Raw genomic sequence first — 27,519 nt, forward strand, 5'->3', positions numbered from 1 at the left:
GATATAAAGCCAGGTATTTTATATATATAACAATATTCAGAGAGCTATGAGAAATGAAAAATGTAATAGCAGGAATAAAAAATAGAATGTTTAGAAAACAATGAAAAAACCTCCAGAATATAGTGCAAAAATACAGATATAAAAATTGGTCAGAAAATTAGAGATCTAATATACAAATAACAGGTTCCAGAAGGCACAGAGAAAACAAAGATACTGCAATAAAATGATTCAAGAAAAAGTCTCTAAAATGAAGGACACGAGTTTCTAGGTTGAAATGATCTGAGTGTCCATCAAAATGGCTGAAAAATTGACCCATATCAAGGTGTATCATCGTGAAGTTTCAGGACAATAAAGACAAAAAATCATCCAAGTTTCTCAAAAGAAAAAACAGATCGCACACAAGAGATCAGGAACAGAGTGGCAGCAGAATTCGATGATGACAGTGCATGCCAGAAGACAGTGGTGCAATGACTTTAAAATTCTGAAAAATGATCTTCAATCTAGAGCTCTCTATCAAATAGAGTACTGTATCCCTATATAGTACTTAATAGATATCACTATGTAGATACTTAATAGAGCATAAAATAAAGACACTTGCAAACTTGTAAGGACTTGGACATATTATCTCCATAGGCCATTTCTCAAAGGGCTACTGGAAATATATTCTACCAAATACGTGAAGAAAGAAAGGATGCTCTGCCAAGTAAGAGAAAAAGATGGGATTCACAAATAAGGAATCCAAGGCAAGAGAGAGGTATGATGGTGCAGGCAAATCCCTAGACAGCAGCTGTGCAAACACAGGTCTAGAGAGCAACCAGCTGGCCCAGGTTTGCTGAAAGGGACTTTTTAGAAAACATGACACTGATAGAATTCCTCATGTGTCTGAACATATTAAGAGATTTACACAGGGATGAAAAGTTGGGAAATTAATTAGTGATAGAGACATTAAAAATCAAGCAAATTAAAAAACAAGGCAATTGCCCTGGCCGGTTGGCTCAGCGGTAGAGCGTCGGCCTGGCGTGCGGGGGACCCGGGTTCGATTCCCTGCCAGGGCACATAGGAGAAGCGCTCATTTGCTTCTCCATCCCCACCCCCTCCTTCCTCTCTGTCTCTCTCTTCCCCTCCAGCAGCCAAGGCTCCATTGGAGCAAAAATGGCCCCGGCCCTGGGGATGGCTCCTTGGCCTCTGCCCCAGGCGCAAGAGTGGCTCTGGTCGCGGTAGAGCGACGCCCTGGAGGGGCAGGCAGAGCATCACCCCCTGGTGGGCGTGCCGGGTGGATCCCTGTCAGGCGCATGCGGGAGTCTGTCTGACCGTCTCTCCCCGTTTCTAGCTGCAGAAAAATACAAAAAAAAAATAAATCAAGCAAATTAAAAAACAAGGCAATTATTAACTGCAGAAAGGAAAAGTGACCGTAGGCTATTGCATTGTGCTGCTGTGCTGCTGTCACTGGAGTTTACAGTCATGGTAAGGTAAAATGCTCCAGCCAAAATGTCAGCTTGGGCATTAAATACACGCGAGATGGTGGGCATATCGAGAGCTAAATTCTCATCTTCCATACTAGAAAATCAACATATGATAGCTAAAACTGAAAAATAAAAAGCGGCAAAATAAGCATTTGGTTATAGGTTTGTAAACAGCCAGAAGAAGTGAAAGCAGCTGCCTCTTCGGTGGAGTGGAGGCAGGAGGGGTACCCTGTGTTTGGTTACGAGCTATTTAACTCTGTTAAATAACGGACATTTAGCTTTCCTAAAATTAGCAATATAATTACCTTCTGTTATGGCAGCAAAAACAAAACAAAACAAAAAAACAAAGGCAGCCTCCTGCTCCAAAAACTCTACACTTTCCCATTTGCTGTCAAATCATCTTTTCTGAATTTGATTTCCTCATCTGTAAAATTGGTTATTATCTAGATTGTGAATACAAAAGTGCTTGGAAACTACAAGAATTGTTTAACAACAATAAAAACAATAATTTTTTAAAAAAAATCCTTAGAATCCAAAAGTTGGGAATCCTCAAAATTTATTTATCGGATCACATTGTGTGTGTGTGTAGCAGGGAGCGGGACACCATAAGCATAACACTGCGTGAAACCAGCGATCCTACCTACCTTCAAACTCACCTGTCCAGTACCTGCTCCCACCCCTATTTGTTCCGGATTCTCTGGGCTTTGGTGCTAGACGTTTCTGAATTCGGATTCCTGCTGTTCAACGTCCTAGCTGTATAGCCTCACGCAGTTTCCTTAGCTGTTTCTGAATCTCAGTTTCCCTACCGGGACTGATGTGAGAATCAAATGAGATTAATGGCAAGTTCTTTGCTTTGATCAGCAAGTAATCACACCTCGCCAACTTCCGCGCCTTCTTGGGCGCGCGGAACACCTGGGGCCCGGAAGCAGGCGGCTGGCTGGGAGCCGCTGAGAGCTGGGAGGATCCGCAATCACTATGGCAACCGAGGACGCCTCTCGTTCTCCCGCCGCCTGCTGTGGGGCTGAGAAGGCCCGCCGCGAAGACCCCGGCAGCAGGAGGGTGCAGAAGGCGATGGTAGTGACTACCGTGGCGGCGCCCGACGTGGTCAGCGACGGCGAGCAGCCGTGGCAGCCAGCGGGGCTGGGGTGCAGGGCGCCCCGGGACCCTAGCGTGTGCGGCCCCCGGGAGTCCCACGAACAGTGTGAGTTTCTTTGCAGCCGCGGACCCCGGGCAGAGGAACGTGCGGTGTGGAGAAACGGTGAGAAGGGACTTGATGGAAACCGGAGTGAGACCGGCAAAAGCCGAGATTTTTGTGGGAGGGGTGGAGCTTCTGTTTTGGCAAAGGGAGCGGTGATGACACAGTGGCAGAAAGCGTCCAGTCCACTTCCCCGGGTAGCCTCCGACTTCATTGGTAGCGTCATTGGTCTGCAAGGTGTTGGGGAGGTGTATACATAAGACTTTATAAAAATATAAACTTATAAAAATGTTATATATAATTTTATAAATGAAAACATATGTATCAATTTTGGCAATTTCTTCATTATACAGACTAGGAAACAGGTCTAGACTGGAGGAAAGGAAGTGACTTGACCATGATCACTCAGTCACTGCTGGAGAAATATTTCAAATACCTAAACTCTCCTCTCTTGGAATTACGGCCCTTAAATTATTACCTATTCCTTTTAGCATCTCACAATTATAGGCCACGTTGTGATACATTGCTCTCACCTCCCTGCCCTGCCAAACGCACAGACAACATTCAAATAAGTAAAGGCAGTTCTGGTCCACAGTCACAGTCGTCATTGTTGTAACTCGAGTCCGCGCCAGGTCGCAGTGCTCATCCTTAGTATTCTATGGATTGACGGATATTTCACAGCCCCAGCGCCCCAGAGGTTTTCAGTAGATGCTAAGGAATGAGGGCGGTGAAAATCATAAGCAGAAGAGGAACCCGAGCGGTTTCCAGCCCTTGTGCAGCTTCTCTTTGTTACCTCTCTGGAGAGCTGTCTCGGTGCCTGTGGCTCCTCGGTGCTCAGCTGCCCCAGGAGGGAGGGCTGGGCTGCAGAGGCTCAGTTCTCCCACCGCAGGGATCGCACAGCGCCCTCCCGCAAGACCTCAAGAAGCCACAGAGCTTTTGCCTCCTAGTGGAAGGGCCACTTCCCTCAGCATCAGCCCCTATAGGGCTGATAATGATACATCATCTCTTTTATTTTCATCATCAACATGCAGAGGCCTCAGAACAACTAACTTTAGTATATTCAAGTGTTTAATATATTTAAGTAATTATTTTGACACAATTCTATCTGGCAATTTCCTTGTTAAAGATGCTAGAATTTAAAAGTTCTCTATTCCTGTGGTGTGGGTGTATAAAACAGACCTAATCATTTGCTCACCAAGTCGGCAAATATTGAGTTCTTACTGCATGCCAGGCATTGGGCAAGTTGCAGGGATGTGAGTAATGAATTGAGGCAAGATTTTAAACTTTCTGGAGCTCATAAAGGCAGGGTCAGGGCATGTTGACTTCCTTCCTGAGCCTCCCCAAAAACCTCATTTAAGGGCCTCACCCTAATTTGAGACAGGCTGTTCACATCCACACAAAGTACTCATTCAATTTTCAAATGTTTTTTTAACAAATCTTTAGTCTCTCTCTCTCTCTCTTTTTTTTTTTTTTATTATTATTTTTTTCTGAAGCTGGAAACGGGGAGAGACAGTCAGACAGACTCCCGCATGCGCCCGACCGGGATCCACCCGGCACGCCCACCAGGGGCGATGATCTGCCCACCAGGGGGCGATGCTCTGCCCCTCCGGGGCGTCGCTCTGCCGCGACCAGAGCCACTCTAGCGCCTGGGGCAGAGGCCAAGGAGCCATCCCCAGCGCCCGGCGCCATCTTTGCTCACAATAGAGAGCCTTGGCTGCGGGAGGGGAAGAGAGAGACAGAGAGGAAGGAAGGGGGGGGTGGAGAAGCAAATGAGCGCTTCTCTTATGTGCCCTGGCCGGGAATCGAACCCGGGTCCCCCACACTGCCGACGCTCTACCGCTGAGCCAACCGGCCAGGGCCTGTTTTTTTTGTTGTTGTTTTTGTTTGTTTGTTTTTGAGTTTTTTTGTATTTTTCTGAAGCTAGAAACGGGGAGAGACAGTTCAGACAGACTCCCGCATGCGCCCGACCGGGATCCACCCGGCACGCCCACCAGGGGGCCATGCTCTGCCCCTCTGGGGCATCGCTCTGCTGGGACCAGAGCCTCTCTAGCGCCTGGGGCAGAGGCCAAGGAGCCATCCCCAGCGCCCAGGCCATCTTTGCTCCAATGGAGCCTCGCTGCGGGAGGGGAAGAGAGAGACAGAGAGGAAGGAGAGGGGGAGGGGTGGCGAAGCAGATGGGCGCTTCTCCTGTGTGCCCTGGCCGGGAATCGAACCCGGGACTTCTGCACGCCAGGCCGACGCTCTACCACTGAGCCAACCGGCCAGGGCTTAGTCTCTTTTTTAGAAAGATCTTCAGTCTCTCTATAGCTTCAACTCTCTAATCACAGATCTGCTCTCTAATATCCACAGATAAAGTGTGGTCTCCTTTCCCACTGAAATTAATTAATTTTATCCTTGAATTATTTAAAGGTCAATTTGAGCACCCATCAAATCTTTCATAGACTTTTGTGTTACCTTTAAAATAATTTGTAGCACACTCGTCATGATGGCTGATCTCTTCCAATGTTCTCCACTTTATTAAATGACTGAATCCAGTGTACTACGTATGATCAGAATATGATAAGAATAGTGTGGTGGGACTACAATATCTCCTTTCATCTGAACCTTATACTTCTATTAAATAGATCCAAAATTACATTCACGGTTTTGGAAGACATTTTATATTATCAACAGATTTAGCATGTAGTCTATGACATCCATAGTTTCTCTTCCCCCCTTTGTTCATTTGAAAATACTTGAAACAGACCATTTCTATCTAATATTTATGCAGTTCATTTGTTTGATCCTAAATACAAGTTGTTATATTTATTTCCATCAGTAAAATCCTCTGGATTTTAGCACTTCATACCAAGTATAGAAGTAGCCTTTTGAGTCTTGAGTTTGCCATCACCAAGTTTGTGTCATCCTCACATTTGGTGAGTTTGTTGACAGTTCCTACATCCAAATTAGCAAATGAGATGGTGATCTCAACAATTCCAGGAGGAGTCTCTAGAAGCTCCTGATCTGTCAATCAACATCTTTGGTATGGGCAGTCTGTTCCCTACAAATACATTTTATCAAATGCCTTGCTGAAATGCAGGTATATTGTGGCTCCATCTCTAATCTATCTTGTTCAGTAATTTGGGTTTGGAAGAGTCAACTAGGCAAGGCTTTTAATTTTTTATGAGTTTTGTGACTTCTGGGAGTTACTTTTTCACCTGTAAAATAGGAATAATTATACCCATAGGGTGACAGTGAGAAAGAGAGATAATATATGCAAGATGCTTAGGGCATGGTAGCATTCGATAAATTAGCAACTGTTATTAGCTCCTAACAAAATAAAAGTTTAGTCTGGAATAATATTGTTTTCAGCAGTTCTTTTTTTTTACAGAGAGGGACAGACATGAACAGACACATACAGGAAGGGAGAGAGATTAGAAGCATCAACTCATAGTTGTGGCATCTTAGTTGTTCATTGATTGCTTTCTAATAAGTGCCTTGACGGAGGTGGGGTAGGGGTGGGGCTCCAGCCAAGTTAGTGGCCCCTTGCTCAAGCCAGTAACCTCTGGGCTTAAACCGATGACCATGGGTCCTATCTATGATCCCACACTCAAGCTGGTGAGCCCACACTCCAGTCTGAGACCTCAGGGTTTCAAACCTGGGTCCTCAGCATCCCAGGCCAATGATCTATCCACTGCGCCACCACCTGGTCAGGCTTGTTTTCAGCAGTTCTTAACACTAATCACAGCTAGCTCCTCATTGCCCTCACAAACAATCTATTGACCAATTCACTCAAAATGTTGAAGATCAACATTAAGCTGCTGCTACTTTAAAAAAAATTTTTCTCTCCCACTGTCTCTCCTTTCCTTCCTTTCTTCTGTTCTCCCTTCTTTCCTTTCCTCCTTCCTTCCGTCCTTCCTATTCTTTTTTGGCATGGGGAATATTTGCCTGTAGTAGCCCTTTTCTACTCATTTTTCACAGTTCCTCAAAACTTTTAGTGGTTTCCTCTATAAATTCTTGTAGCAGCAGGGCTGAAATTTGTCAAGAGATCTGGATTTAGGGCAGGTGATCTCTTCCTCTCTACAGACCTGTTTTAGGCTGTTCTTCCTTCTTAGTCACATTTCTTAAAAACATTTCTGCCTAAACTTTAACCAGAAAAGTTTAAACCAAAATCAAACTGGAGTAATGCTGATCCCATCATCTCTCATTGATGTGACTCCTAACTTTGGAGAAATGAGGAGACAGAAAGTATCTCTACCTTGTCTGTGCCTAAGGGTGTGTGTGGGTCTTCATGACCAGGAATGACCTGGGGCCACAGCCAGAAGCAGCAGGTCTCTTGCCCCATTTGGTCGGTCTGCACATAAGCCAAATTCATTCACCTGTGTTGTTTATTGGTTAATCTGGAAAAGATGAGACACCTGCCATATCTTTGTGAGTTTAAAGTCAAATCTTAAATAGCTACAGTACGTGGTTGTTTAGGTTTTTCATGGTTCTTTGGGTTGACCTTTTGAGTCCTGAGACTAGAGCTACTGGTTCCCTGATATTCACAAGGCTATCTAGGCAGACATGCACATAAAATGGGCTTGACCTTTATCTAATTTAACAATGCTTAGTTCTATTTGAACACACACCTGCTGAGCATCTATTAGTATGCCACGCTCTGTTCTAGGACTCTGCTGACTAAACAGACATGCCTGCCCTTAGGGATTTATGGTCTGGTAAGGAAGACATATATTAAACTAATAGTTACACAAGTAATTGTATATCAATTAAACAAAAGCAATATAAATTGCAATAAATAAAATGAAAAAAAAAAGAGGAGAGTACTATGAGAAAGAGTAACCAGGGGAATTTTGAGATTGTGGAGTCAGGGTAGGTTTTCCTAATGAACTGAAATTTAAGGCTATACCTGCAAGTTGAGTAGAAGTTACCCAGGAAGAAAAAAAAATAAGAGAAAAACAGTTTAGGCAGAGAAAATAGAATGTGGGAATGGGCATATGGGGCATGTTGGAGCTTACAGAATATGAAAGAAAGGCCAATAGGAGAAATTGGAGAGATGGACGGGGTCAGATAGCAAAGAGCAGAAGAAATTCAGCTAATATACAGTCCTCCACCATTGCAGTGATGTCCTATGGGGCCAAGTTTATAGACCAGAACAAAGTCACGTGTCCATAAATGGTTCATTACTATAATCCAGGCTCAATTGCTAAAAATGATTAAATAATACTGAGGCTGTTCTGTTACATATCTGGATTGTAGACTCCATGCACACATCTGAATTACTCACTGCTATGGTCCTTAAGGAGAATTTATTGACTGAATGAAAATTTTCTTGAAGCTAATAAAGAAAACTCAATGTATTTCTTCCTAATACCTGAAAGAGGTATCTTAAACTACTCCAAAAGTTCAGGAATTATTTGGAAGTGTGACATCCCCAAAAGATCAGAAGGTAGAATGAAAGAAATCTTCCCAAAATAGAGTCTCTAGGGTAAATCATCTTCATTTGTATAGAAAGATGTATCTTTTTAAAACAGTAGTTATATATGTAGATGTAATGACTAGGGGGTTGAGAAGAATTTATGCTACATAACCATTCTTGTTAATATCTTTATAGGGAAAACATTTTTATATTGTGAGCCACATAAGAGAGTTAAGGAAGTACTGGAAGAAGAACTTTATTTTAAGAGAGATGAATGCCACATTAAAAAGCCACCTGCAGGTAATCTCAGTGATAAATGAATGAAATGGATATGAAATTGCCTATTTGACAGCAGAATGATTATTACAAAACCATGACTATCAAAAGAAAAATGGGTCTTTGGGGGAAATTATTGAGCTAATTTTACAATTATTTGCATAAATCCAAATAAGCTGTTATATTTAGAATTAAAAATGAGCTAAGTATCAGTGTGTACATTGCTGCCCCCATTTTTTGAAGGGTTATTTCTATTTAAATGAAAAGCCAAATTTTTTCCCCCAAGTGCTTAAAAAGCACAAAAATATCTTCAATTTTTATCAACATAAGTCTGACCAATAACAGCAGTTCCCAAAGTTTAGATTTCATCGGAATTACCTAGGAGCCTATTAAAAACAGATTGCTTAGAACTGGCTCAGGAGGTCTGGGGTAAGGTTCAAGAATTTACATTTCTATCATGTTCCCAGCTGATGCTGCTACAGGTTCAGGGACCCCACTTTGCAAATCACTTGCCCAGAAAAACCCAAGTCATTTAAATAGGTCAACTCACCAAAGGAGTTTATTGCACGTGCACATAGTATATGAGTTGTGTGGTAATGCTAGCTTTCACTTGTGAAAAGATACGCTCTAGAATCCTCAGAACTCCTCACAAGTGATACTTTGAAACTGTTGGAGCCCCCATTTATGCAGTTCTTTCTCAGTGATTGCTAGGTGCACACTTCATGTTCTTTAAAGGATCAGGTTTTCATTGCAACTCTCTTGGGTACCAGCATGACTAGAAGAAGTAAAAGAATTGTAAAACATGACTCCTATCCTCAGAGAATGTGACATTTTCTGAGGAAGACTGTTGAACACCAGGTGGGTAAGGACCCAATTCTCTAAAAATTCCCAAGAGCAGGTGCTACAGGCCCCAAAGTACATCATTTGAGACTCCCAAGAAATATTTGCCCTCTTTCTATATTTCTTTCTTTCTTTCTTTCTTTCTTTCTTTCTTTCTTTCTTTCTTTCTTTCTTTCTTTCTTTCTTTCTTTCTTTCTTTCTTTCTCTTTTGCATGAGATAGACAAACAGCAAGAAGGGAGAGAGATGAGAAGCATCAATTCTTTGGTTGTAGCACTTTAATTGTTCTTTGATTGCTTTCTTGTATGTGCCTTGACCAGGGGGCTACAGCAGAGTGAGTGACCCCTTGCTCAAGCCAGCAACCTTGGGCTCCAGCCAGCTACCATGGGATTATGTCTATGGTCCCATGCTCAAGCTGGTGACACCATGCTCAAGCCAGATGAGCCCTTGCTCAAGCCAGTGACCTTGGGGTTTTGAGCCTGGGTCCTCAGCATCCCAAGTCGACTCTATCCACGATGTTACCATTTGGTCAGGCTATAAATTTTTTTAAGAAATTTATTTATTTTTTATTGATTTTAGAGAGAGGTAGGGAGAAAGTGAGAGAGAAACAGGAACATCAATCTGTTCCTGTATGTGCTCTGACTAGGGATTGAACCCGCAACCTCTGTGCTTCAGGATGATGCTCTAACCAACCAATCTATCCAGCCAGGGCTCTCTCTTTATATTTCAAAACCAACCATAGAAACACCTTTTTAGGTTTTCTGTATCGCTGATTCTTACAAAAGGAGAGACCTGCAAAATGGACAATTTTGTTATCTTGAACAAAAGTGAAAGTCTAGTTTGAACTCTATGAATGGATGGAGGATGACCATTAAACTGCTTCTGTGCCTAAATGTATCATTGCCCTGGAGATTAAAACACATTTTTAAAAATCTATACTATTATATTTAGGGTTTACTTTCATTTATACACTTACATACTATTTTTTATATACTATTGGATGTTTTATGTTTCTTATTGTAGATATTTGATGATAAGACAGGTTAAGTGAATAGGAAATATTATTTGCTTTATAAAAATTTATTTTCCTAAGCAATCTTTTCAAGTATGCCCATATAAAATAGAGAATGCTTGAGCTGCAATTTTATGAGATCCACTAGAGGTCGCACAGAGGTGCTATTTTAACCTAGAAAAATCTTTCACCTAAGAATATTCTTAAGGTTTCAGTTTAAAGGGATTCTACTTATAGAAAACAAAAACTGATATATTTTTCCTTTTTTCTTATTTTTTTAAATGTCTGGAAACCCCATGTCCTTGGCCACAACAGCGAACTAGCACCTAGAAAATGCAACACTCTCCCTGCTTCATCTCAGTGTTGGCACCAAGGGCTGGGCCAGACACTGAGCCGTCTAGTGCAGGGTTCCTGTGACACAGTCCTTTAAATATATGGTGAAAGACCTGGCTTCTCTTCCTGAAAAACACAGCTTGTTACAGACGCCCAAAATTCTGCATAAAACTTTTAGGGACAGTATAGCTCCTGTAGATGTTACGAGTTGGTACACTTGATTCACGGTCTCCACTTCTTTACTTAGGTTTTGCTCCTTTACCCATTTCAACTAGGCCTCTGTTCCACAAATCCAGCGAAGTTGTTCTTTTCCAGTTTGCAAATGGCTTTCCTCTTGAAGGTCAAATCCTATGACCTTGAAGGTCAGATACCATCCACAAACTCATCAAACTCAACTTCTCTGTAGCATCTGACATCATTGTTTACTTTTTCCCTGTTAAAACACTTTCTCAACTTAGCCTCCAGGTCACTGTGCTTCAATCTCCTCATTTCATTTGTACCACTTTGGAAAATTTTGGCTCTAAACTTTGGAGAATTTAGTCACAGGCCCTTTTCTCTACCCACAGTCTCTCCCTGGGTGGTCATGTCTAGCCATATTATACTCCAAGGTTGATATCTCTAGCCTCTGCTTTCCCCCTCAAATCCCAAAAGCCTACTTAACTTTCCTCTTAGATGTCTAATAGGTCTCTTAAACTTAACATGTCCAGAACAGAACTCCTGTTCTTATTCAGTTTTTAAAATCCCACTCTTTAACAGGTCTGACCCTTCTCAAAAAATGGTACCACCATTCACTCAGTTGATTAGGCCAAAGACACAGAAGGCAGATCCTCAAACTTCATATCCAGTCCATCAGCTAATTCTGTTGAATCTACATTTGAAGTATACCCTAAATTTCCCTAAATGCAATCTTGCATAAGCTTCTATCGTCTCTTGCAGGATCAGCAGTAACATCCTATAACAACTGATACTATAGTTTATCCTCTACAACAGTGGTCCCCAACCCCCGGGCCGCGGACCGGTACCGGTCCACAGACAAAGAATAAATAACTTACATTATTTCCATTTTATTCATATTTAAGTCTGAACGATGTTTTATTTTTTTTTAAATGACCAGATTCCCTCTGCTACTTCCGTCTAAGACTCACTCTTGATGCTTGTCTTGGTCATGTGATACATTTATTCGTCCCACCCTAAAGGCTGGTCCGTGAAAATATTTTCTGACATTAAACCGGTCTGTGGCCCAAAAAAGGCTGGGGACTACTGCTCTACAAGACACCAGAGGGATCTCTTCCGGATGTAAATCATTGCACGTCACCTCCAAGCTCAACACTCTCCAATGGTTCCTTATTATTCTGTTTACAATTTAATCTCCATATATGGCCAGCTCACCTCTCTGAACTCATCTCCTATACTTTTCTAATCCACTTTAGCCACACAAGCTTTCTTGATATTCTGGGATAGACCAAACCCATTCCCACCTCAGGACCATTATACTTCATCTAGACTAGGGGTAGTCAACCTTTTTATACCTACCACCCACTTTTGTATCTCTGTTAGTAGTAAAATTTTCTAACCGCCCGCTGGTTCCACAATAATGGTGATTTAGAAAGTAGGAAAGTAACTTTACTTTATAAAATTTATAAAGCAGAGTTACAGCAAGTTAAAGCATATAATAATAATTACTTACCAAGTACTTCATGTTGGATTTTCGCTAAGTTTGGCAGAATAAATCTTTATAAAACAACTTACTATAGTTAAATCTATCTTTTTATTTATACTTTGGTTGCTCCACTATCGCCCACCATGAAAGCTGGAACTGCCACTAGTGGGCAGTAGGGACCAGGCTGACTACCACTGATCTAGACCATCAATGTCCTCCTCTCTCTTCATTCAAATTTTAGTTCAAATGTCATTTTCTCAGAGGAAACCTCTTTACCAGGTTTAAATAGAAACTGCCCACCCTCCCAAGTTACTCTCTAATCCTTTATACTACTTTATTCTTTCTGCTTTTATCTATCATTCCCTGAAATTATATATTAATTGTATACTTCTTTATTGACTATTTTCTGACTAGAACATAAGCTACTCAAGGATAGAGGCTTTATTTTGCTTACAAAAATTCTCACAAAAGCCATGTGACATAGGTATTACGAACCCCATTTTATGGATGAATAAACTGAGATTTTGAGAGTTTTTTGTTTTTTTTTTTTTTTGTATTTTTCTGAAGTGAGAAGCAGGGAGGCAGAGAGACAGACTCCCACATATGCCCTACCAGGATCCACCCAGCATGCCCATCAGGGGGCAATGCTCTGCCCATCTAGGCCGTTGCTCTATTGCAACTGGAGCCATTCTGCACCTGAGGCAGAGGCCATAGAGCCATCCTCAGTGCCGGTGCCAACTTTGCTCCAATGGAGCCTTGCCTCGAAAGGGGATCAGAAAGATAGAGAGAAAGGAGAGGGGGAAGGGTGGAGAAGCAGATGGGCGCTTCTCCTGTGTGCCCTGGCCGGGAATTGAACCTGGGACATCCACACACCAGGCCGATACTCTATCACTGAGCCAACCGGCTAGGGCTTGAGAGGTCTTTTTTTTTTTACTGTCCAAGGTTATGCTTTAAGTATGTGGCAAAACTGAGTTCCAAATTCAGGTCTGACCACAAATACCATTGACTTTCTGTTCACTGTAGTGCCTCTGGTGACATATTATGGCTAAGTCTAGTGGATGCTGTTCCACCCTTGGCTGGTTTGAGATCTCCATAACATTTGACATAGTTAATGGCTCTCTTCTTAAACTCCTTTCCTCAAATTCCTTGATACTAAGATGTCCTCATTCTTCTCTTACTTCTCTGGATAGTCTTTTTCATCTTCCTTTGTGAACATTTTTAGTTAACCCCCATTTCCAAAAATGGATGTTTCCCAGGGTGTTACCCACAGTCTTCTAATGTTGATCCATTAGCTCTCCCTGGATCACCTCAGCTCTGCCCATGGTCTCCCCTGCTCTGTCACTGCGGTACCTCTGAGAGCTGCTTCCAGGCCCAATCTCCCTTCCTGGATGTCCCATGTATACTTGGGATCCATATCCAAAATGAAACTCATACCTCTTCTCCACTTGCTCCTTTCGGTGTATCATCCATCCCAATGAATGACATGGCCTGATGTCCAAGTCTGAAACCAGAGAACCATCAGAAAATAATAATAAAAAAATAAAACCGGAGAGCCATTCCCCGTATCTACTCCAGACCACCACGCCCCACGTCTCATTAGACTGTCAGGAATAGATAGCTTATTTGACTCAAGATTCAAACTTTCAACTCAGATTCCAGTCTCTTCTTGCAAACATATAGACATATTTATTTTTCTGCATTGTATTTTTAAAATATATAAACCAGTTGGCAACATTTTAAAAATCAGAACCTTTTATATAATAATCTAGATTTCTAGATTATCTTGGGTGAAGAGAAAGAGAGAAAGAAAGAGGAAAATGTGGCAACAAGGTTAACATTCACACTCGGCTGGCCTTCCCTCTCTGTTAACCATAGCTCAGCACGCCAAGACTGCGTTTCACCAGCTATTTAATGTTCAAACATTCACTACAGCCTTTCTCTTCTCATGGTAGAAGTAGGAAAATAGCATTTCTCTGGCATCGATGCCTCCAACAAAAGTGGGATCATAATAAAAGACTGGCAGAGCCAATTATTTCTTGCACCTGGCTTTACTTACTTATATTACCTGCCTGGTATGTATGTATGTATGTATGTATGTATGTATGTATCTACCTACCTACTTATCATCAATCTATTTCTCTAACCCCCACCCCTAAGAGACAGAGAATTTCTGACTTTAGATAAACAATATATTTCTTAGATATACCCCTTAGATATATAGGGGAATGTACATGTCCCCTATGTAGATTCTAGGGACTCCAGGGTATATGCATGCGTCCAAGCATGTTTGTGTAGCTATGTATGCATTGGTTGGGTTTTTCTGAATTTTTAAACAATTTCACATACTTTCACAACAATATGATTGGTGAAGGTGAAATTTCAAAAAGTATCCAGACTGGACTTCCCCTCAACCATTGACAAAGCACCAGAACATGACCACAAACAAAGCACAGGTAGGAATACTTACTGCAGAGTTTATACCATTTGTTAAGAGGGGGATTTGTCCTGAAGTCAAGCAATTTAAATTATAGCATATTTTGTTTCTGACTGAGCTAATGATGACAGTTATGAAAGTGTACAAAACAACTGACTCAAATTATTTCTGTGCTTTTTCTCTTTTCCTTTGGTTGAATGAAACTGATAAAAGATCAAAAGTGTCTTCTTCTTGGGTTGAATGGAATTGTTATTAAAAAAAATCAAAGGATCCCACCTGGCCAGGTAGCTAGTTGGTTAGAGAGTGGTCCCCCAATACACCAAGGTCATGGGTTCGATCCCCAGTCAGGGCACATATAAGAATTAAGCAATAAATGTATAAATAAGTGGAACAACAAAATCAATGTGTTTTCTCTCTCTCTCTTTCTCTCCCTTTTTCTTTATCTCTAAAATCAATTTTTAAAATATAAAAAGTGCCTAACCTGTGGTGGCACAGTGAATAAAGTGTCAGCATTTGACCTGGAGTGTTGAGGTCTCTGGTTCATAACCCCAAGTTTGCCCAGTCAAGGCACATATGAGAAGCAGCTACTCTCTCTCTCTTGCTCTCTCACCTCTCCCTAAAATCAATAAATAAACTCTTTAAAAGAAGAAATCAAAAGGTCCAGAAGTTAAGTTTTATGGACGTGTAACAGAGTGAACATGACATTTCTTTTGGGATATGTAGTTTGGGCAACAACAGGGGACTCAGAATAAAGAACTGTTCAGTCTTCTGGAACCCTCCACTGATCAAGCTATCCCATCTGTTCTTGTGGTTGTGTTGTGACAACAGTTAACACAAGCTGTGAAGACACTGAAATGGCCAAGATGTCCTAAGTGATTGTTACTGCATACTCTGTACTTGGGTTTGGAGAATGGCATCAGTGACCACAGAAAAAATGGGCCAGGCCTCTAAGCCCTCTGTGCTCTAGGCTTTTGTTTTTTTCCAGGCTCCTAAAGCAAAGACCTGTGGGCTTGGTTAGAAGCACTGGATGCTGGGGAGAGGTGGGGTGTGTGAAGAGTGTCTATACATACAAAATAATGTTGGTGATGATGGGAATAATAATAATTATGATAATGGCTATCATTCAGTGTGTCTTCTGGACATGAGAGTGTTTACATATTATCTGTCTTAATTCCTGCAACATTCTGAGCTCTTATTATTCCCATTTTGCAGATCTGGAACCTGAGGCTCAGGGACATACAGTGATTTGCTCATTGTCACGCCTTGAAATAGCTGATATTGGAATGCAGGCTGGTCAGAAGCTGATGTCCTTGTTCTTAGCTATTGGGTCACACTATCCCTGTTTAAAATATTGGATTATATTTTCTGAGAGGAAAATGATTTGAAGTTGTATTGATAGAAAATCTTCAGGGAAAAAAGTTGACATATTTTCTCCAGTTTCAGCCTCAGTTGAGGTTCACACTTGAAGTAAACAGGTTTCAGAGGCATTCCACACATCCTGTCAGACAAGAACAAGGGCCGGATCTCCCTGAAAGGTTCTCATCATCTCCCAAAAAAGAGAAATGCAATTTTCTGATCCAATATTCTGTCATATGAAAATGGTATTGGAGCAATTTATGGCACTTTCTGGATAAATAAGAATTTAGTGAACATTATCATTCACATATTCTTAGTGATTTCCTGATGATTTCACTCTCCTTATTACTTTTTTAAAAGAAGAGGCAAGCTTATACAAACATGAATTATGAAATGATTTATCTTTTTCTTTTTTTAATTTTTTTAAAAAGTTGGAAACAGGGAGGCAGTCAGACAGACTCTTGCATGCGCCCAACTGGAATCCACCCAGCATGCCCACCAGGGAGCAATGCTCTGCCCATCTGGGGCGTCGCTCTGTTGCAACCAGAGCCATTCTAGCACCTGAGGCAGAGGCTACAGAACCATCCCTAGCACCCGGGCCATCTTTGCTCCAATGGAGCCTCAGCTGCCGGAGGGCAAGAGAGAGACAGAGAGGAAGGAGAGGGGGAGGGGTGGAGAAGCAGATGGGCGCTTTTCCTGTGTGCCCTGGCCAGGAATCGAACCCGGGACTCCTGCACGCCAGGCCTACGCTCTACCACTGAGCCAATCGGCCAGGGCCTGGAATGATTTATCTTAAAATTACTTCTATGTTTCTAAGAACTTCTATAGAAGATGTTGCAGCAATAAGTTAATGTTCTAATTTAATGTTTTCAAATCACAGGGCTAAAACCTGCAGAACTTTAGTAGTCATGATAAATTTGATTAATGAAGCTTACTAGTTTTCTCTTCCACAACATTTTCTTTCCCAACTAATTTCAATAGTGTCCCTCCAAATCCATTCATTTGTGTCTGTGTGTGCCTTAATGCAAGGAAATGTATTTTTGAGTCTGATTTATTTATTATGCTGAGTGCCAACTCAGAAAATGTAAAATGTTGCTCGGTGAGAGTGGATATGTTTGAGATTCATTAATTCATTCAACAAAAATGTTTTGTGTATCTACAATATGCAAGGAATTTACTAGACACCAAAGGCATGTCAAGATCAGGACAGCGCCTAGAAGCCAGCAAACATAAATTTAAATCACTTACATTTTTCTTCCTCTGGTCAAATTGACCCATGTTTACACAAAAGAAACAGAGACAATATAGCTCCAAACTGGCTTTTCAAGCTCTAATGTTCATTATGCGCAGTCCAGAGACAGCAGAAGGGAACAAAAATATTTCTAAAGGGTGCGCTTACCTTCCCTGAAAGACCAGGCCACGTTCCACTGGCTGAACTTCCCAACATAAAGGCATGGTCAGTGACTTTCCAATTTGAAATAAAAACATATCTAAAAAGGTCTCTGGCTAGAAAGGCCTGAGGGGCATGAGAGGGGAAGAAAGAAGGAGGATCTCTAGCTGATCCTGAGCTTCGGGAAAGGGTCTCGTTCCTTTCTCCCAGCCTCTCTCTTGGGCCTGCTGCCTTTCTCCTTTCCAGCTTCAGCTGCCAACACAGGTCTCTCTGGCGCTGCACCCGCCTTGCCTCCTCCTGAAATGCACGTGGCCAGAGCTGAGGGAGTTGGATTTCTCATTAAAGAAGCAGCTGCTTTAAAGGGTATCCATGCCTCTTTCCAGACCTCATTTTCTCTACTCTTTATCATCTTTCCTATATCATCTTTCTATAGTCCTTCACTCAAACATCAGATCAAAGCAGTGCTATTTTTGCCAGCAGCCTCTACCCTGGACAGTAAATACTCATGCATAACTATATATTTTATGCTTTAAGGGTTGTTTTTTTCATGCATTTCTGAGCATCTGCATGTACATTTCAGGCATTTTCCCTTAATAAGCTGTAAACTTCTATCTATGCCTGTGATTGAATCTGAAAGACCACAACTGAATTGCATGAGCACAGTCCTCTTCTATCTGATTTGATATGGTTTTTACTACAGAGTTCTGCCTCCTGATTTTAAACGGCTTTGCGTTTATACCTGACCCACCGACCAAGTCAAAATTTGCTTCCTTGGTCTCTTACAGGGTGTCTCGCACAGAGGGTATTTAATAAACGTTCATGGGCTCCTAAATCTGAGCGTCTACTCCCCAGAGGCTGGGGAGCAGCCCTTTTCTATCTCTAGATGGAATAGAAGAAGAGGAGCCTGGTTTGAATGGTGGGGGAAGATTTAGGTTAGATATAAGAAACAGCTTAAACCTTGTAAGTCTTGACAGAAGGAGATTGTGGAGTTTTTCTTGAAGGTCTTTGAAGAAGAAGGGAGAGACTAATCTTGATGGATAGCTTCAGCCACTCTATTCAGAAGAGGGAAGGAGAAGCAAATATTGACATTCAGCTCAGTGAGTGAGCTCTGTGCCTCAGGAGATGGAATCTAAGTCCACGCTTGGACAGAAAAATCGTTGTCCCTTGAAAAATAATAGCTACTATTTATTAAATGTAGAACATTTAAAAAAATTAATTTCATCCAAACCTATAATAATCCTTCCAGGTAGATATTATAATCCCCATTTCATAGTTCAGGAAACAGACATCCTAGGTTAATTTGCCCAAAGTCATACAACTAGGAGGTGGGACAGCAGAGACTGAAACCCAGATCTCCTTTGAACGTGAAGGCTGTGCCCCTAATCACTAAACGGTATGGAATCCTTTAGGGAGGGGTCAGATGTCAGTGTGGGTGCCAGTGGGCAACCTTGGATCTGTGGAGAATATTTGCCAGTGAACTTTGCAGCTTCCAAAATGGGAAAAACAACCATACGGCACTAATCTGAATTCACTACCTTACTTGACTTAGGTCACAGATTTCTACACTGTAGATTCCCACCAAATTTGTGCTGACTGACTCTGAAAAGCTAAACAATTAACTTAAGAGTATGGAGGAAAGCCCAGTGTAAATAACTTCTAAACCAATACTAATTGAATGGTGTCAAGATATAAGTCTATAATTTGACTTGTGCCAATGTGGAGACATCACATTCTAAATATTTTGTTTTCTAGTGAATTTATGTTTCTTTGAAGGGGAGAATAAAGAGCATCTAGTTTATGGCTTTTAGAACATGGTTGAATCTATTGGATGAATTAATGTGATAACTTTGGGATATATCACTTCTGGAAATGTTTGTGTTTCTAGGAATTAAATAAGAATCAGACAAGGTTGACTGAATGAAGTCTATATGTGTGTGTATATATAACTGTTATTTATTCTTGATTTTTCTATGTTTCATTATTTATATTTCTATGTTGGCTTTTTATCTACTTCTTAAGGGGCAAATTGAATGATCTAATTAAGCACTATAGAGGTTTAATTGCATACAAAATAATTGAATGAATGAACTGAAATAAAAGATTAAACAAATAATAAAGACCTTGGATGGTTTGATTAATCAAACCAAATAAACCACTACCCACTCAAAAAAATAATCACAAGTAAATACCTTAAAAATACTTTGGGCTAAAAACAGAATAAGCTAATAATCCTCATCTTGCTTTTGAAAATATTAACAGTGGCCCTGGAAGAGATTTGGAGCATTAAAAGGAATCTCCCTGTTGGAAGCTTGAAGCCAGACCTGCCCAACAGAAACACTTTACTGCCACAAGCCAAGTACTATTCAAGGCACGGAAGGCTGAGAAGTAAGACCCCATACCCCCGACTTCCACCGAAGCTCCAGTGTGCTGAGCAGTTCACAGACCAGTGGTGTATGCTTTATTCAAATTCTCAGTCGAAATTTAACCTTCTTTGGCTTTGGGTCTCTCAGGTTACTTTGAGTTTAGCCATGTTGCCTCACTCTGGAATTTAACCAGTAACAGTTCAGTGAACCCATTCACCCCTGTATGTGATAGAACAGGGGTCGGGAACCTATGGCTCGCGAGCCAGACGTGGCTCTTTTGATGGCTGCATCTGGCTCGCAGATAAATCTTTAATAAAAAAAAATAATAACGTTAAAAATATAAAACATTCTCATGTATTACAATCCACTCATTTCCTACCGCTCATGTTCATGGTTGTAGGTGGCTGGAGCCAATCGCAGCTGTCCTCCAGGACAACACCAAATTTTTATTGGATAGTACGTAACGTACACGGGTCATTGTATGGCTCTCATGGAATTACATTTTAATTTTTTTTTTTTTTTTTTCCATTTTTCTGAAGCTGGAAATGGGGAGAGACAGTCAGACAGACTCCCGCATGCGCCCGACCGGGATCCACCCGGCACGCCCACCATGGGGGACGCTCTGCCCACCAGGGGGCGATGCTCTGCCCATCCTGGGCGTCGCCATATTGCGACCAGAGCCACTCTAGCGCCTGGGGCAGAGGCCACAGAGCCATCCCCAGCGCCCGGGCCATCTTTGCTCCAATGGAGCCTTGGCTGCGGGAGGGGAAGAGAGAGACAGAGAGGAAAGTGCGGCGGAGGGATGGAGAAGCAAATGGGCGCTTCTCCTGTGTGCCCTGGCCGGGAATCGAACCCGGGTCCTCCGCACGCTAGGCCGACGCTCTACCGCTGAGCCAACCGGCCAGGGCATGGAATTACATTTTAAAATATGTGGCGTTCATGGCTCTCTCAGCCAAAAGGGTCCTGACCCCTGCGATAGAAGTTCGTACTCCAACTCAGACTCCTGACTTTTCCTTTCACTTTTTACACCCATGTAAGACTTTCTGTCACACAGTCAGCCTCTTTGGTAAAGGATCTTACACGTCCTTTTCTTTAGATGGATGACATCTGTTTACAGGAGGATGGGGACAGGGCAGTGAGGGGAGTCAGGAAGGACAAGGCAGCGGCTTTGCTTGGCTCCTTTGTTTTCACCCTGTTTTACGTAAGAGGCCACCAGCTGAGCACAGTGTACTCTTTCTCACAGACATAAATTTGGAACAAAATATTATTCATTCCTCACTGTCATAACCAGTGTCTGCCAGGAACATTTGTGGCAGGATGTGGAGAAGGCAGGGGTCTTGACAGAGAAGCACAAGCAGTGTCCAGATTGTCTAATGACATAAAATTGCGTATATAAATCCAAAAATTAGCTCTGCAATGGGGAGCTAATCCCAGGAAGGGAAGAGAGAAGTGAGTAAGTGCCAAGCTTGGGGCTACTCAAGGTATGACTCATTATAGCAAATGCTATATAGCACTTAATAAGTGATTCTTTGCATATATTAATGTATTTAATCTTTACAACAGTCATATGAAATGAGTACAATTCATTTCACCAATAAAGAAACTGAGGCATAGAAAGGTTGAATAATTTACCCAGAGTCACTCAGCTAGTAGGTGGAAGTGCTGAGATTTGAACCCAGGCCACCAGTCTCTGGTGGCTTTTAACCATGAGTCACTACTGCCTCTTTGAGACAAACAATGTCCAAGGTCTGGATGTCTTTTGAACCTGGAGTAGAGTGAGAGTTCAGTAAAAGTGCCACAAAAGAGAAAGGTTTCTGCGGAGACAGCCTATGGAATATGAATTCAGTAGGAAGAAAATAGAGTCACTAAGAGACTGAGACACAGGTAATACAAACAAACAACCAACCAACCAACCAACCAAACAAACAAACAAACAAACAGAAACACTAGTTACTAAAGGAGATTCATGTAGCAGAAAGAACCAGTATGGAGACCTGGATTTAATAATAAGTAGCAGTAGCCACCATTTCCCTGTGCCAGGCATAGCAATAAGTGTCTTACACAGTTCTGTGCCCCACATGATCATGAGGGATGAGAGGTTTATTCTCCACTTTCCAGGTGAGGAAACTGAGGCATAGAGACATTACATTACCCAGGATCCCACGTGTAGGAGGTTGTGAGGTCAGAACTATAAACTTGTGTCCATCTGACTTTCGAGACTATACTCTGAACCACTGGGCTATCATGGCAGTCACTGGAAACCAAGGCTGGAACCAGTCATAGTGATTTGACAGGCACAAATGTCAGGGCTACAGGGTTGTAGGGTGAGGAACTTAGGAGGCAACTACACTCAAAATGAACAAAAATATCAGTGTCTTGACATAATGTTGAGTCAACCCGAGTGTAGGCCACTTGCCCATTGGGGGCTGTTTATTTCAACTTTTGACCCAATTTGTCAGGTCCCACTTTTAGTGGGTAAGTCCATCATTTCAAGAAAACTCTTAAAGCAATTTATTTATTTATTTTTAAAGCAATTTATTTTTAAGGTGAATAATTTTCTAAATGCCATATTATAAGACTGGTTTGAAGAACAAACTACCTTCATTAGAATACATAAATGCCCAATAGATTACCTAATTCATCAACTGGAGATATGACTTTAAAATGTGAGGTTTCATTTTGACCATAATTGCATTACTTCTATCAACAATGTAGGTGAGACTTGTTCACGGCTCCTGCTCATTGTTACTCACCCACACTGCCTTCCCTACAGCCCGCAGCCCTCAGTCTCCAGCCCATGGCAAGCCCTTAGAGTGATGGTGCTACCATATGTAACTGTTATTGTTACGTGTCTTAGCTTCATATCAGGAAGTCGCCAGCTGCATTGTGCCAGATGAACTGCTACTCTCTGCTATATGAATCACAACTGATGAGCCTAGATGAATAAGCTGATGACTAAGAATTAGCCATTTCTCATTATCAATGAAAAAAGGTAGATCCAAGGCACAGAAATACCGTGGATGAACAAAATCCACAGATAATTTTCAAAAACTGGTCAGTAGTTAATTCATACACTGTCAGAAGCTTCCTGAAGGCAGGAACTGTGTCTCCCTCACTCACCACTGTGTCTCTAGAACTTAGTACTAGGCCTGGAAGAGGAAGTGCTCACTCCCTTTTTGTCACGAGACTGGCCAGTGAATGATGAACCAGGATGTATGTGATGAATGCATACTACATGTTCAGAATATTCTTACTGCTAACACACATGTCTCCCTCTCTGCAAAGGTGTATGGTTTTCTACCACTTGAGACTGCTAAATTAAACAGAACACAGATTATAGTGAGAAGAGCAAGGGAATCTATTGACTTTAGGGTGTGATTCATGAAAAGTTTCATGTATCTTATATACACCTTAGAACTTATATTTTCAAAGAGAGGTTTCCCATGGATTACGATATTTCCAGGAACTTCTCCTGCAAAGAGTACTTCATTCAGATAGTTCAGTCAGTCCTCACTTGTCAACGTTTTTTATTCACTTATACTTCTTTCCTCTTTCTCATGAACAATGCGGTCATTGTAGCTGTGACTTTCCCAAACTTTAATGCACATCACTTAAAATTTAATGCACATCACTTTAGAATTATGATCATCCAATTATAGTTCTAAAACACATCTCTGTTAGAGACTGCAAACAGAAGTTTTACTTTCATCATTTTAACAAGTTTCATTCATTGACTTTTATCAATTTCCGTCCTCTTCTGTGGCATGTAAAAACAACAGCAAAAAGTTGTCTAGCCCAGCGCTTCTCAGGCTTTAATGTGTCTATGGATCACCTGGGTCCCTTATTAAAATTCAGATTCCGACACAGTGGGTCAGGTGTGTGGTCTGAGGGTCTGCATTTCGGACAAGCTCCCAGGTCATGTCAACACTACCTGTGAGGACGCTGTGAGTAATGAAGGTCTAGAAGGCTGAGGAGTGGTTTCTCAGTTACTTGGATCACATGGTGTGGCTTTTACATTCTGCTCTACCACATGAAGTACCATTGGGAACATTAAATTAAATGTATATTAAAATGGGGTTGGGATTAAAGAGCATTTCCGGGAGTAAAAACTGATTTAGTCACGTATTTCTTTACTCTAGGATAAGAAGAATAAACTTTTCCATCAAGAAGAAACTCCTTTCTCCTAATGTCTGAAAAACAGAGAAGAAACCCAAGCTTTTTTCACAATCTAAGATGTAAAAAAGAAAACAAGAAGGATGTGTAAAAGAATGTACATTAGTCTATAATTTCCATTATTGGTATTAATTCCTATCTAGAAATTAATCCAAAATAACAACAGACTATTGGTAAAGTTTGCTAAGCACCCAGTAGCAATGAAGGAAAATGTACTTATTTTTAGTTGTCACAGCTGGAAAGCATTGGGCTTTGAATTTAGTTATATTATTAAATATGTAAAACATGATAAAACAGTATTTATTGTCTTTACTTCAAGGTAAACATTATACACCTTAACTTTTCACTAGGGTATCATTATGTTCATTCATTAAAAAATAAAACAGGCCCTGGCCGGTTGACTTAGCGGGAGAGCATTGGCCCAGCATGTGGAAGTGCCGGGTTCGATTCCCAATCAAGGCGCATAAGAGAAGCAACCATCTTTTTCTCCACCCCTCTCCCCTTTCTCTTTCTCTCTCTCCCTCTCTCTTACACACACTCTGCTCCCACAGCCATGGATCAATTGGCTCCAGCGAGTTGGCCCCAGGCACTGAGAATGGCTCTATGGCTTCTGCCTCAGTTGCTAAAAATAGCTCATTGCCAAGCAATGGAGCAATGCCCCAGATGGGCAGAGCATCGCACCATAAGGGGCTTGCTGGGTGGACCCTGGTTGAGGCACATGGAAGAGTCTGTCCCTCTGCCTCTGAGCTCACTTAATTAAAAAAAAAACCAAAAAAACAGAACAAACATCAATCCAGGTATAGGTACAGGTTAGTAAATGAATGACACAGATGAAAAATCTCTGACTCAGAGACAAATATTTTAATGCTAGCCTTGGTAGAGCTCATTATTTTTCTAGAATTTGTCCATTAAATAGTAAGCAACCAGGAAGTTTATGGAGAGAACTAAACAAAAGGAAAAACAAATTTTACCAATAATACTGGATTAAAAAAGAGGTTAAAAGAAGGTCCAACCTTCTTCCCCCCACAGTACTCCCAGTTGTCAAAAGTAATGTATCCATAGTATAGAAAAATTGGAAAACAAAGAAAAATAAAGGACAAAAACATTTGTAATTCATTTCCCACAGATAACCACTGATAACATGTTTATACATGTTTATTTTTTTCTATGCATATGTTTTAGTTTACATGTTTTAAATCACATTGTGTAATATATATATTTATTATCCCTTTTAACATAACATCATAATTTCCCATTTGTTAAAATTTAACTTTAAATAATTACATTAGAAATCTTCTATATTTGTGCCTGGCCTGTGGTGGCACAGTGGATAAAGCATTGACCTGGAATCCTGAGGTCACCAGTTTGAAACCCTGGCTTAACCAGTCAAGGCACATACAACAAGCAAGCAATGAACAACTAAAGTGAAGCAACTATGAATTAATACTTCTCATTCTTCCTCTGTAAAATCAATAAATAATATTTTTAAAACTTTTTTTTTAATTACATGAGAGGAAGGAAGGCAGAGATAAACTCTCCCTAGCACTGATCAGGATCCACCTGGTGGTACTTTGCCCAACTGGGGTGTTGCACTATTGTTCAGCAACTTAACTTTTTTTGTTGTTGTATTTTTCTGAAGTGAGAAGCAGGGAGGCAGAGAGACAGACTCCCACATGTGCCCAACCAGGATCCACCTGGCATGCCCACTAGGGGGCAATGCTTTGCCTATCTGGGCGTTGCTCTGAGCAACTTAGCTATTTTTAGCACCTGAGTTGGAGGCCACAGAGCCATCCTCAGCACCTGGGGCCAACTCGCTTCAATCAAGCCATGGCTGCGGGAGATGAAGAGAGAGAGAAGGAGAAAGTGAGAGAAGCAAGGGAAGTGGTGAAGAAGCAGATGGATACTTCTCCTGTATGCCGGGACTGGAATTGAACCTGGGATGTCCACACGCCAGGCCAACGCTCTACCACTGACCCAACTGGCCAGGGCCAAAAAAAACTTTTCATGATAAAAAAAATCTTTATATGTTTGTACTAAATTTTTGCATTTTTGAATTTATTCTTTTGACATCTAGGTTTTTGGACTTTTTATTTTATATATAACTGTTGTGATTTACTTACTTCTTCCACTCTTAAAAAGTTTTTTCCCCTAGTATTCTGGTTACAACACACCTTTCATTCTACTCTTTCTCTAGACTAAGAGCATCTTAAAACTTCCTCCAATTTACACTTCTCAAGTTTATTTCTGTTTTAATGAAATAAATCAAGTCAAGTAAACAAAGATTTATTGACTGGTTATGTTTCTTCCCTACTTAAAAATATTTACACTGTGAAACATTCAATAATCTCTTGACTCAAGATCCAGACTTCTCCAGATTTAATATAAAAATTTCCATTTAGTGAGTACACACTAGAGGTGATCCCACATGTAAGCCAGTTCCAGCCACCACCGTGTTTATGGAACTTGCTAGTCACTGGCTACTTCAACAACAGTGTTTAGGGCCAGTGGCTAAAATTGAAGAGATTACATTTTAAATTAGTCAAAAAATGTAACACCAAAAACTTCCTGTAGCTGGGGTAAACCATTTACTAATCTGAAACCTTACCTTTCTAAAATTCTTACCATCAACCTTTTTGCGTGTATGTTAGGATGACACAGAAAAAGTGCAGTGGGTGTGGAGTATTATTCATCCAATAGAAACAATGTCCTGTTTGCACTTGAGCTGCCAGCATGACTTTACAAACACGCTCAGGGATTCCTTCCTCACTTCCTCTTTATCCCTGCCCAGTAAATAATCAACAAGCTCTCCCACCCCGGGGGTTCATCTGGGTGCTCCACTGAGGACTGATTTCCCTGCACTGTTTCCTTACTAAGGGCTTTTCATTGCCAGGATTATTTATAATAATGAATACCTGAAACCATCTAAACATCAAATGTAGACAGACGATGGTTTAAAAATTTACTATATAACATGATGCATCTTTTTTTTGTTTTTAATTTAATAAGAATTTAAACACTCTTTGAAAACCAGAATTACAAGGACACTATTTGAAAATGATAAAAATCTATTGCAATCTTAAACCAACAGCCATTTTCATTCTTGATGGTATACAATGGAATGTCTAAGGCCATACCACCGTGAACATACCCCATCTCATCTGATATACAAGAGAAGCATTTCTTTTGAATTCAGGAACAAAACAAAATGCTTTTTTTTTCCTAAAGATGTTTGCAACTTGCTCACTCTCATTCTTCATTTTATATGGTCCTTGAATTTCCTCAGTTTGTGCCAGAGACAGTTGTTATAGCATACTGGATGACTAGGTGTCATAGGGCTTGCACCCCATGTCTTCATTTGGCCAAATAGTCATGGTAAAAGACACAGATTAGAAGTAGAAAATAAAAAGCCAAAGTGATTGGGAAGACTATTTAGCTGCAGGAAATGGAACACAATTTTTCTCAAAAGAGAACTTTTTAATCTTTTAAAGAAATCCATCCCTTGGTTTATCTTAAAAATATATCCTTTGCCTTACAACTAAAATGTTTATAGAGATAGAAATCATAAAATGAGGTTTTAAAAAATAAGAATACTATCACATTATACATATATACTTTATAGCCTGCATTT

At 41.0% G+C, this 27,519-nt stretch overlaps 1 protein-coding gene across 1 annotated transcript; it reads left to right on the plus strand.

Moving 5' to 3' along the window:
* The first annotated feature begins 2,441 nt into the window (after nt 1-2,441).
* On the plus strand, nt 2,442-25,872 carry C1H11orf97 (chromosome 1 C11orf97 homolog). The gene is made up of 4 exons (XM_066360729.1): nt 2,442-2,664; nt 8,252-8,356; nt 19,615-19,740; nt 23,858-25,872. The coding sequence occupies exons 1-4, from the start codon at nt 2,535-2,537 to the stop codon at nt 23,860-23,862; spliced, it is 366 nt and encodes a 121-aa protein (XP_066216826.1). The 5' UTR covers nt 2,442-2,534; the 3' UTR covers nt 23,863-25,872.
* The last annotated feature ends 1,647 nt before the right edge of the window (nt 25,873-27,519 follow it).

This window comes from Saccopteryx leptura, chromosome 1 (assembly GCF_036850995.1).
Source record: "Saccopteryx leptura isolate mSacLep1 chromosome 1, mSacLep1_pri_phased_curated, whole genome shotgun sequence".
Lineage (NCBI taxonomy): Eukaryota > Metazoa > Chordata > Mammalia > Chiroptera > Emballonuridae > Saccopteryx > Saccopteryx leptura.